This window comes from Alosa sapidissima, chromosome 15, assembly GCF_018492685.1.
Source record: "Alosa sapidissima isolate fAloSap1 chromosome 15, fAloSap1.pri, whole genome shotgun sequence".
In the NCBI taxonomy this organism is placed as follows: Eukaryota; Metazoa; Chordata; class Actinopteri; order Clupeiformes; family Clupeidae; genus Alosa; species Alosa sapidissima.
In genome coordinates this window covers 23,943,039-23,955,623 of record NC_055971.1, presented here as the reverse complement: position 1 = coordinate 23,955,623, position 12,585 = coordinate 23,943,039, and the positions used below count along the sequence as shown (strand labels likewise).

Below are 12,585 nucleotides of genomic sequence, written 5' to 3'. Positions count from 1 at the left end.
GGTCTCGCAAGCAGCCTCCTTCAAATGGTTGAATGCCAAAATACCGATGCATTTATTTGACATATCGCGCTTTGCGCCGTTAAAGGGAATGACAGATGTCATTCTCATTGGTTTAAATGATGTTACGCCCTAAACACACCCATATGACTGATTAAAAAACCTAGGAACACCTTGTTGCGCTATGCGCTCCACGTTTGATAACGAAACCCCTCCCAATGTGAACTGGACATCCTACTAAATTTGAATAAACGTTTGACGAGTGATAATGCACTTTAGAATGTCATGATAGGGCCCAAAGTGTTAAATGTTATAAATAGCTTACCCTACCTTTAAGACCAGTGATTAGGGGTTAAGTCACAGCAAATGTGAGTTTACCGTCCAGACTGATTTTAAATGTTTGATGAGGCTTAGTATAGTGACCCTCTCTCTTTCTGGCTCTCTCCACAGCGACGATGACATCATCTTCGAGGACTTTGCGCGGCAGCGGCTCATCGGGGTGAAAGACGACAAGGAGGAAGAAGACGAGGGAACAGACTCGCCCCGGCTGAACGACAGATAAGCGCCGAGCGTGGCGGCGTGTTGCGGCTCTTCTCCTGAGGCGGTGGTGTTGCTTTTCCCCAGGCTTTATCGACAGCCCCATCGGCTATATGAACCTGGAGCTAGGAAGACCCCTTTTCGATGAAACAGAGAGAGAGAAGGAGAGAGGGAGAGGAAAAACAAACAAACACACACACACACTCAGTGGTGCCGCCGCCGTGTTTCTTGTTCACATTCGTCTTTCCATACAGCCGGGACAAGTGTTAGAAAACTAAACCTCTACATGTTAGGTGCTTGTGTGACCTAGTCATCAGTGTTGGCAGAAGTAAGGGAGATAGAGAGAAAGAAAGAGAGAGGGAGAGAGAGAGAGATAGATAGAGAAAGATTTCTGTGCATAGGCTACTTTAGGGCCACTTTCTAGGCACCTAGGATTTCCTATAAAGTTCACTCAAACTGAGGTTGAGCATTTGTCACCGTGGCTAAATCTAGCTTTGGCTAAATCTAGCTTGAGTGGAAGCATGCCTTGAAATAAACATCACTTTGTAATACATGTTTTTTTTTATGTTTTGTTAGGTTTGTTTTGGTTTGTTTTTTGTTGCATTTTTTGTATTAGTAGGAATGAGCAAATACACAACTCGGTATTGATAATATATTTAATGTATCATATATGTACTTCTCTTTCCATATGTAACTGGGATCGTTATCACCATGACTACTGCCAAATTCAGTATGAGCTGCCGAATGCACCTTCCATCAGGGAAAACTCCTATGTGTACAAATGTAGGGGGGGGGGGGGGGGGTAAGGGGAGAATTTGGAGAATTATTTACTTGTAAACATATAGATATATATAAATATACATATATATTTCATTTCGCCTTACATAAGACAAGACATGTTGGTAGTAACTGTTTGATAATCCAGAGAGATGTTGTTTTGAGACTGTTCTATACCCTGCTTTGTGGAAAAACCTTTCCAGTAGTAGCACTGATATGCAGAAATGGCATAAATCCTGTATTCACATCATAAACACATAAAGTACAATCAGAATGTCATGTCTCCTTTGCCAAACTACCATCCAGTGTCACTTTATTTAAAAATACAAAAACAAGAGTAAAAGAAAAACTTAATATACATATGAACACCATCCATTTCTGAAACACCTGATTCATATGGACATAAAATGGCCAAATATGTAATCAGACAGAAGTAGTTTTACCTCTATATAGCTTTTCTAAAAAAGCAAGAGAAATCTTGTCTCCAGCGTGGTGGTTTTGTTCCCCATCCTCCAGGCTAACCCTGCGTCGTAGAGAGAGGAAAGAGCCTTACGAAACACTGAAATGAAACTATATATTATACCTACAAAGAAAAGAGGTGGCCTTGTTATCTTGCATGAGACGTCAATACTTTGTATGTTTTTTGTGAATGGGATTCATGCTTTTCCGATATCGCTTTTTAAATTTTTTTGTAAAAGTTTTACTACCATAGTACAAAATGGTCTTACTGTTTTCATGATTAGATATTCCGACGTATCACCAGGTTATTTGGACATGCTGCTCTGGTCGAAAATTCTCCTGCTCCCTTTTGTTCACTGTGTTAAAGTCATATTGACTGTGAGTCATTCCAACCATTCAAAATGAATTTAAATAATAGATTATGACATTATGAGAGGGGCTATTGAGTATTTATTGACAAATTAATATTATTGACCATTACACTGACATTATTATTATTATTATTATTATTATTATTATTATTATCTATACAAGTTTCAGGTGAGGGTGTAAAAGATATTATGTTCAGCTGTATCTTTATTAATAAAAATGTGTCTATCCTGTACTTTTCGTGGTCTAACATTTTTTTTTTCTGAGTGCAAAATTCCTCTTGGACATAACACACATTAGCCCCAGCACTAATCATTCAGACTGCACAGTGGAAATTATTCTCTCGGCACGAGATCAGACAGAGAGGGTACAACGAATCATTTCATTTTTAATTGCTTCCCACTTTGCAGTGCTGACACTGACTGCCTCAGGTTGCCGTGACTACCACTAGACTCCTTGGTGACCAATTAAATCTTTCCTTTGTACTTATTTGTCTTTTTTTGTCCGGCTGTAATTTAATTGACCACTGACCTGTTAAAGGTTGTCGTCCCACTGGATGCCAGTGTTCAGTGGGGAGCCTCTCTGCAGTCCACACTAATGTATGGTGTTGACAAAATACTGATAAACAATAGCTTTGAATTACCAGCGCAGCAGTGAGCTTGTTAACTAGAGCATCTCCTCACACAAACAGGACACAGCAATCACATGGGTGTGGTTAGAGTACACACAGGAAACACAGTCATATCATGTGTGTTGAGTGGAGTTTGAGTTGGCTAAAGTTTAATGATTAGATTAGATTAGATCCAACATTATTGTCATTGTGCAGAGTACAAGTACGGAGCCAGTGAAATACACAAGCACACACAAGAGTGACAGCAACTACTTGGGCTTCCATGTCCGCCGCCACATAATGGCCAAAGATTATTTGCCATTTAGCAGAGTATCTTACTTCCATGGTGACTTACAGTGAACTCATAAAAGCAATAACTGTACAAGTCAAGTCAAGTGAAGTTTATTTGTATAACGCATTTCATACACAGAGGTCATTCAATGTGCTTTACATAAACAAAAGCAAACAGTAATAACAAATAAAAGCATAGAAGGGCAATATAGTCAAAAAATAGTTCAAAAGGTAAAGATCATAATAAAAACATAAAACGCAGTAAACGCAGGTAAAATCATTTAAAAATAAAGACTAATTAATAAGGAGTACAGTCATTAGATACAAGGGACAGTCCCTCTGAAGCAGCTTATATAATATAATAATATATATATATATATTAATATAATATGTATTATTAGTAACCTATCTCCCTCACATATCTTTTCATGTGTGTGTATCTATATGATTATTTCTCTTGTTCTCAGCATTTATGTTGTAACCATGAAACCCCTCATGCAGGACAGATGAGCACAGCTTCACAAGTCCAAATTACAAAAGACAATCCTACTAAGAATGGACTTGTGAGGTGTATCAATAGACCAGGAGAGATCCTTTAGTTCCTTCTACTTGGCTCCTTAGGTGGAGTGAGCTAACCCTCTTAGTTGTAAATGGAAAGATATTGGTGATGTGTCGATATGTCCAATATGAAGATATTAAAGAAATATTCTCTTATAATTAACTCAAAAGATGTAACTTTCAAAGGATACAGCTGTCGGAAAGGGGGTCAACTGGTTCTTCCTCTCAAAAGTAATTTATTTCCTCCAGTTTTGACATCAATTTAAGTATGTTGCAGCTGAAACGGAATGAAACACATCTGACCTGATCTACTAGTGTACAACATCAGATCAGTCAGTATCTAGACATAGATATCCACAATCAGGTTGTACAGTATATCAATGGATTTTGTGATGATCTCAAAGTGCAATGATGGAACAGAGTGAGGAGACATTATGTTTTATACATACAGTATATAGACATACATTTCAAATAGTTATAACAATCTCAAAATATTAAACTCAAGAGACGTCATGTTATATACACACATTTCAAATAGTTTTAACAATCTCAACATATTAAACTCAAAAGATCTCAGTCTGATCTCAGTCTGTCATCTCTGTATAGCAACATACAGTCTATTGTCACTTTTTCACAGATGACACTTGTAACACAAACACTTTGTTGAGCTGCTGGACCTTGAACATTCTCAATATCGCGTGCCTAATTTCTTTAGTCCTCACCCCGTAGATAACAGGGTTAACACTGGCAGGGAAGATGATATAGAGCAACCCCAGAAAGGTGTTAACGTCCACAGGTATGGGGATGGGCAGGTTGTGTGACAGGAATGTCACGCTGCCCACCAGGTAAAAGCTCATCATCACCATCAGGTGAGTACCGCAGGTGTGAAAAGCTTTCCACCTGTCCTCCCCTGCTGCTGCCCTCAGAACAACGTACAGGATGTTGACGTAAGAGAAGAAGATGAGTGATGTGTCGACGCCGACAAAACACACGATGACGGCCAGCCCCATGGCTTTGTTCTTGTCAGTGTTGCTACACGCTAGGCTAACGAGGGCCATGTGGTCGCAGTAACAGTGGTTGATGACGTTCGAGTCGCAAAACGACAAGGGCAGCACCAGGCCGATCAGCGTTAGCATGATGGCCCCACTGCGGACGAGCGTGAAGACGAGCAGCTTGGCAAACAGCGTGCCGTTGACGATCTCCACGTAGCGCAGCGGGAGACAAATGGCCACGTAGCGGTCCAGCGCCATGGCCAGCAGAATGGTGGACTCTACGGACGAGAAGAAGTGCGTGATGAACATCTGCGTCAAACACCCAGCCAGCGTGATCTCACTCAGGTCAAACAAAAAGCCCAGCAGCATCTTGGGAATGATTGCTGTTGGGACCACGATGTCGACAACGGCCAGTGCTGAGACCAGGATGTACATGGGGCTGTGGAGGCTCTCGGTGGTGCGGATGACGTAGAGCAAGAGGGAGTTAGCTACTAAGATGAGCAGGTAACTCAAAAGGAAGGGTGCTGTGTACCACTGCCTATGTTTGTAGGTCTCTGGGAAGCCAACAAAAACGAACACCGTGTGTGAAACATTGGCTCTTTCAGCTTCCACCATCATGGCACATGAACTGTCCTGACGGTTCTCCCTGAAGGTTTCACAATAACGTGCATCAGCAAACTTCTTATCTCCAGTAAAGGAAATACATGATCACACATGGTCATGAGTCACAACAAACAAAGCATATATTACAGCAAGCAAATCAATACACTATTGTTTATGTACATCTGTGTGGACCAACTTTTTGATATTAAAAGTCAGACATTACAGAACTGAAGCTGTTATATAGTACCTGTCTGTGATTTTCTGTTTCTTTGACCTCTCTGCTAGTGTGGTCATTTGTCCAGTGACCACAGGCCAGTGTGGAAGATTCAGTCTTTCCAGGCATGCGGTATATAAAGAGTTGGTAGTTGATCTCTGTGGACCACTTATAGTTATTTTCTGTGTTTTTCTCCCTTTATGTTCCATTGATTCCATTGAACCTCCAGGGACCGAGTTCACAATTATGTATTAGCTTAAAACTTGCTGTTAAATGCAAAATCTGTTGAAATACGCATTATACGTGCTAATGTAGCTTACAATAATAAAAGTTTGTCATTTTTTGCAGATCAATTCCTTTGAAATTCACAAATACATTAGTGAATTGTTCATGTTTCAACAGCAGCTAATTTAACCAAGCCTGTTTACAAATGAAACTAAGACAAAAACTTGTTATGCCATGGGGCCAATTAAGGGTCGAACTCTCTCCAGTAGGAAATGTGTGGAAAAGCCATTACAGCAAACTCTCCAAACTCCCCGCTCACCCAGGCCTCACTGACCAGTAATTAGCTGTGTTAATTACAGTAGCAACACAAAAACAACATTCAAATGCTATATTTTGGACTTAGATGTCCATGGATGGGATGGTGATGGTAAATGGACTGCATTCAATGTCCCTATGATACTGTTTGACTAGAGACTTTGCCTGTCATCCAGATAAGGGCCGTATGAATCTCTCCAAGAAAGCATATGCAAGCTGAATTGGGGCAAGACTGTGAAACATGATCTAATAAAACTATAGTAGCAAACCATGACTGCAAGAACAGATGTCTTTGCATTCTATCGCTATCTGTACTTTCTCTAACACGGTCAAGTCCTTTGCTGCCCTGCCCATGAGCTCCTGTCGCTACATCAATCAGGAACTATTTTGCATCATGGATGGAGCTGTGGCAAACGGGTTAGAGGCAAACACGTTAGAGCAAACTCCAGGGGAATGAACCGGATCAGAGTGTACTACTGAAGCATGGCTATGACTGCAAAGGGACCAATTACCAACCCATTTAATTAGCATTGGGGGACGTCTGCATTTGGGTGGCCAGTTATCAGCATTAACAATAGCAATTAGATTTGTGATGTTATTGTACAAATCAGAGAGGTGAGGTGTGGCGACTGGTATGCCACTTAAATTGTTTTGAATGTAGTAGTGTAGTTGTAATGGAAACAGTAGTGTGACATTTTTCGGTTACACTTTACTTGAAGGTACGTATCTACATAAGAGTGACATGAGACTGTCATGAATGTGTCATAAACATTATAAACAAGTCATAAACGTTTATGACATAACGCTTCTGTCATTCGGTTCGATAAGCGTCATTCGTTTTTTGACAAGTTAGGGTTAGTGTTAGGATTATTGTCATGTCACTCTTATGTAGATACCTTCAAGTAAAGTGTTACCCATTTTTCACCTTCATGGACATCATGTTTTTATATTATTTTTTTGTATAAACTCTATAAAGTGTTATCAACTCTTTATGGCAATAAAAATAGTGAGTTTACTGTGTTCAGGGCAGAAACAGCACAATACAATTGGACAACAAGGATATGGTGTAAATACTCCCTTTCAATAAAGTTTATTGTGTAATTAAAACAAAGTTTGATTAAAAAGTGTTTATTATGTAAATACTGATAGATAGTGTGACGGTCCTAAATGTGACCGCACATATCTAATGCCCTGACGGCACAGACTATGGACTATGCCGATCTTATACACGTGCACACACACACAAACAAATGCACAGACACATTAAGCAACGTCACTCACGTCAAGTACATGGAAATGAACACAACACAAAGACTATTTACTATGCATAACATTTATTTCATACAGGTTGGTGCACAAACTTCTGGGTAAATGTTTGCATGTTATGTTACCGGCGCCGGCTGCGTCCTCGGTTGTTTTCTGACTGTCCGGCAGCAAAGGGGTGCTGTCGGGAAACAATGGACTTCTAATTGGGTTCCGGAGGGAACTGGCCATGTTCAATTGGGAAGCGCAAAGGGGGGGGTTGCAATCCTGATCACGTTGCTCTGTATGTTCGTCCCTATATGTACCTCTTTGAATGTGTTTACTATGTGATGTTTATTTGAATATGTTATTTGTTCATGGGGGAACATTACTATTTTGTCTTATAGTCTGTCTCGTGAAATGTGTGTTAATTGTTTGTTTTGTCTACCCCTGCAATTTAGAATGGTGCTGGCCACCTGCATATATGTTCACCCCTCTGTTAGTCTAGAGTGGAGTCTAGTGTTGTCTTGTGATGTCTATAGTAAAGTTATTTAACCATCTTTTGTAGTCGTGTTCCGTGTAGAACTAGCCGTGACTTTAGGATTTGTTAATAGCTGAATTACTTATGAAATTTGTGCATACTATTATATTTTTCTTCACAAGCTGTGCATGGATCTTTCATTTGCTTGCTCTCATTTTGCAAGCCCTAAATTAAATCCAATTTCTGCACTTTACCACTACGGTCTCTCTGCTTCTGTGGCCAAGCCCAAAACTAGACGGAAACTCGAGGTAGTTCCGTCACAGACAGACAGACAGACAGACAGACAGACAGATAAATAGATAGATACCAAAGATCCTTGATTACTAGCTCCGCTTTAACCCTCTCTGTAGATACTTTATTGATCCCCATTTGATTGAGTTCTGAGGTATCAAAAGTGTCACAACATGAACTCTGTTTTTATCACATTTGTACTTTTTGCCTCATCACATGACTTGTTTTATGTTTTTGTTATACAGTGCTAATTACAATGTAATAGGAGCAGCAGGTCCAATGAAAATTTGGACATACAACACCCACCGATCAGCCATAACATTATGACCCCTGACAGGTGAAGTGAAAAACACTGATTATTTCATTATCATACCTGTCAGTGTATGGGATATAGTCTCCTAGACAAGAGGGTCATTAGGCCTGGGGCATTTGGGATTTGAGGGGTGCTTTTCGTCTGATGCATAATACTTCATTATTAGGATGGTGCTTGTATTTACGCTCATATTCTTAACATGCAAGGTCAACAATTTTGTGGGATGTGGTAGTAAATATAGAGCCAATACATACGTGTGTGTGTGTGTGTGTGTGTGTGTGTGTGTGTGTGTGTGTGTGTGTGTGTGTGTGTAATTGTGAATAGATGTATTTAATTGTGATAGATAATAATTATTGCAAAATGTAATATACAGACATTTATTTGAAGAAAGTCAAAATGATCTCTAACTTGTCTGAACACATCTGCCAAAATAGAGGCTTTCGCTGCCCTCCTCTGGTTGCCTCAGACACTACCAGAAAGGGTTGAAGCGGAGCCACTCATCAAGGATCTTTGGTACTTCCCTCCCAGGCCAAGAGTTTTATTTTGAATAATGAGCCCTGAAGAGACACATATGTTTGCATATTTACTGAGTGAGTATTAATGTCTGTTATTTATTTATACGGCCCATGTCATGTCAAGTGAGCTAATAATAATAATAATAAAAACAGAATGGAAAAGTTTGTATCACAATAAGTCACACATGCCTACAGGCATTTTAACTATAGACAGATTTGACTAAACAGTCTGAGGGGAAAATGACTTGGAGGCTCATATCCTTCTCCCCAACATAAAGTGTAATGCTTCATTGTGAGACTGGGTTGGATTTTACACAACACACAATTTGAATTTTCAAAATACATATTTGTGATAGAGAAATATTTGTGAATCATGATTTACATTTGGATTGTCTTCTGTGGTTTATTATCATTCATAATGTCCAATAAAATCTACTTATTCAATACTTTCCAGGCCAACCAGGTATAAAGATTCATGGATATCATCACATTATCACCTTTCCGCTTTAACAATCCGCACCATCTTTTTTCTGTAAAGAATAAGTAACACAAAATAAGGAATTATAGGCCTAATTGAGTATGACGAGGAGAAATGAAGTATCTTGTTTCGTGCAGGCCTATAGAAAGGTAAATTCAGGCTAATAGGTAGGCTATTATTACCTGATGACAGATCTGTAGCCTATCGAAACGATTCGTTGAAGCTCCTCCAAAAGGTGGGTTAATCTTCACACATACAAGAGATGGCGAACGGAGGCAGAAGTATTTTAGAGCATTTGTATGTATGTCCCATTCTGAGTGCATGTCCAGTAACTTTTTGATGTTTTGTTATTTGTACATTTACTATCCCCGTCTTTAACCCTGAATGTAAGTGTCAGCGAAACTGATAGGAGGAAACGATTATAAGGCTGAGAAAATGACGCGCACTTGGGACTTGTACTCGAACTTGGATCGACTCAAGCTTCTCAGTATCGTAGAGCTACGGGATCTGCTTCAAGATGAAGATAAAATTCACGAAATCATTACTGCCAGTTATAAGGTGGGTGTTACGTTTGGCTTTCCATTCCGCGTATTCCCATATGTCATGCGCAATGATGAACATTTGGCTAAAAATACGCATCTGTGTGCGTCTCCATCCACTGTGTTGCGAATTAAACCTGACATTCTCTTAATGAAGAAAATATTTCTGAACAGCTGTGTGATCAAAACATAAGGTCATCAGGGCAACCTTAACAGAAACGTGTAGGTAAAAATGTAACATGAATAACCCGACGGTAGCCAATCGAATTTTATGCACATTGGAATGGTCGAAATGCGCATTAGAAAGTTGAATAGAAATCCAACTATTGGTGGTAATCATGACTTGAGAAGAAAACTCCATGGGTAAAACCAGTTTAACCTAAAGATGATAGGAAGAAAAACACTCCAAGGGTAGTGTTAAATCTCGCATGTACCCAGATAGCAAGAGGCTGGCGGACCACTGTCGGTCCATTGGGGGCATAGCTGGCGTTTTGCTCATAGGTTCTCTGGCTCTGGTTGCAGACACATTGCCCAATATTTTGCTACTATGGGTCTATAATCGTTTTCATTCGTTCAGTTATACTCCATATATAATTTTATTAACTTTTCTTAATATTCATGATAGTTACGTTTAAAGATGGTGGTCCAACATCGGACCACAAGTGTCACGCCACCGGCGGCATACCACCAGCGGTCCACTATCTGCCAATCTGATTTTGCTATTTGGGTAGTAGCCTAACCTACATTTTGATAGACACGTAAATTAATGTATGGGTCGAGTCACCATTATAGACCTTTGTATGATTCATATTGTTTCAAATTAACAATTATTTAGGCCTATTTGTAATTGTAAACAATCAGGTTCAGGCACTTCAGCAGCACAAGCAGATGATGCTGGCTTCCAACCACAGACTTGCCGAGGTCAATTTATCACAACGGCCCTATCTACACCGCGGGAAACTACGATTGGTCGAGATGTATCTGGAACTCGGCAGGATCAGTGGTGAAATTGGACGAAAGCAAAACAAACTTGGTGAGTCTTTATAGAACAATAATTATGGTAGAGTAGAGTTGGATGAAGACGAAAGTCTAGCTCACCCTGGTAGGCTGTATGTCCCTTTGACCTCTTGCAGTAGCACATCAGATGAACATGAAGCCGCACATAATGCAGACATTACTCCGAAAAAAGGTTGGCCAAGCCATGGACCAATCAGAGGTAGGTTGCCACATCACAACATAGTATGCTGTAACATTGTTTAGTGCACACTTATATTCCAGATGGAGTGATAGACAAGTGTGGTGGTAAAATAAGAGGTGGGTAAAGTATTAATTCTGTGATCAAGGTAAAGTGGACTGCGCCATGCGGTATCAGATTTTTTAGAAAGGCATTCAGAACATGTTTGATGCATGGTGGTATTAAATGGTGAGTGTTGATGAGTGTACATTTTGTGAATGTGGATAATAAAGTGTGATTTTTCAATGTTGCAATTGGTGAATAAACTCTTTTCAGAGGTGGATAAACTGTGTTTACTTGTGTGTAGCCTCCAGACATGCTGTGAAGCACATTTTTCTCCTGATCTTGTAGAAACTTCTGCAGAGATTCATGGATCAGAGGTTATCAGCAGAGAGGTTTGTGGACTCCTATCAAGTTATCCGCAAGCGCTACCACATCCGACTCGTGAAGCTAGAAAAAATGAAAGACTTCTCTAACCCCATGCGGAACACAGAATTGAGGCCCCCCTCTTCGCTTTGCTGCTGTGCCTGGTCTCTTCAATCTGAGGTACACAGCCTTTGCAGCTGCATTGGCTCAACCATGGCTTCACCAAATTGCCACCATTCCCTCACTACATACCTCATCAAGACACCACACCTTCCCCCACTGGACTACCTTTGCCATAACAACCAGTGGAAGCCTGGCGGTACTTCTCTAGACCCAAGGCACCCAGAGGGAGAGGGGGTTTGTAGGAAGCCTTCTAGGTGGCCAGCGAGACCAGCACCATTACAGAGACTGCATCAACAACAGCCTAAGAATAAACACAGAGACCCTAAATGCTAAAGGTTAAGAATAAACAGAGACCCTATGCTAAAGGTTAAGAATAAACACAGAGACCCTATGCTAAAGGTTAAGAATAAACACAGAGACCCTATGCTAAAGGTTAAGAATAAACACAGAGACCCTATGCTAAAGGTTATTGATGGAATGAAATCCATTGTTATTTTATGTCTGCTCCACTTTCCAGTGTTCTTTGTGGTCAGTGTTGTGCTCGGAATTATTCTGGGAGCAGATTCTGAAGGGTTTTATTATTATTGTCATCATCAATTTGTTATTTATTTGAATTCCCTTATTCATTTATGCCACTTTGAAATATATCTTGTTGGCTGAATATTCTGAGAGTGTTTTGATTACATATTTAAATCTGACTTATTTGGTTAGACATGATATTGATCTCAACCCAGTTTGGCAGCAAGGTCACAAGTTGGACATTTTATCACCACTTAAAGGGGATTAACCTCCTCAGATGAAGCTCATTAAATACTTCAATACTAAATACTTTAAGTTAAATCATTCCAAATGTATTTGATTGAAACATGAATCTTTGCCACATTAAATGATGTATCTTTCAATCATGATTTAAAAAACAACTTGTATGACAGATAAGTTGAAAGCTTTACAGTTTTTTTGTTGTCCATCTGATATATGTGTTTCACGGCAGGGGTGGTGTCAGCCAGGTCTTGCTCAGACAGGATTCCCCCCCCCCCCCCCAACTCATGTGGTACC

At 40.0% G+C, this 12,585-nt stretch overlaps 2 protein-coding genes across 2 annotated transcripts in view; one reads left to right on the top strand and one right to left on the bottom strand.

Annotated features, from left to right (window-relative positions):
- Positions 1-1,386, top strand: part of arrb1 (arrestin, beta 1) — a 35,849-nt gene extending 34,463 nt beyond the window's left edge. Inside the window, exon 16 of the mRNA XM_042063210.1 lies at positions 448-1,386. Coding sequence (XP_041919144.1) covers positions 448-559 — 112 coding nt within the window. The 3' untranslated portion in view covers positions 560-1,386. The remainder of the gene's footprint in view (positions 1-447) is intronic.
- Positions 1,387-4,221: 2,835 nt separating this feature from the next.
- LOC121683464 (olfactory receptor 52K2-like) lies at positions 4,222-5,208 on the bottom strand. The gene has a single exon (XM_042063097.1). The coding sequence runs from the start codon at positions 5,206-5,208 to the stop codon at positions 4,222-4,224; it is 987 nt and encodes a 328-aa protein (XP_041919031.1).
- Positions 5,209-12,585: the final 7,377 nt, after the last annotated feature.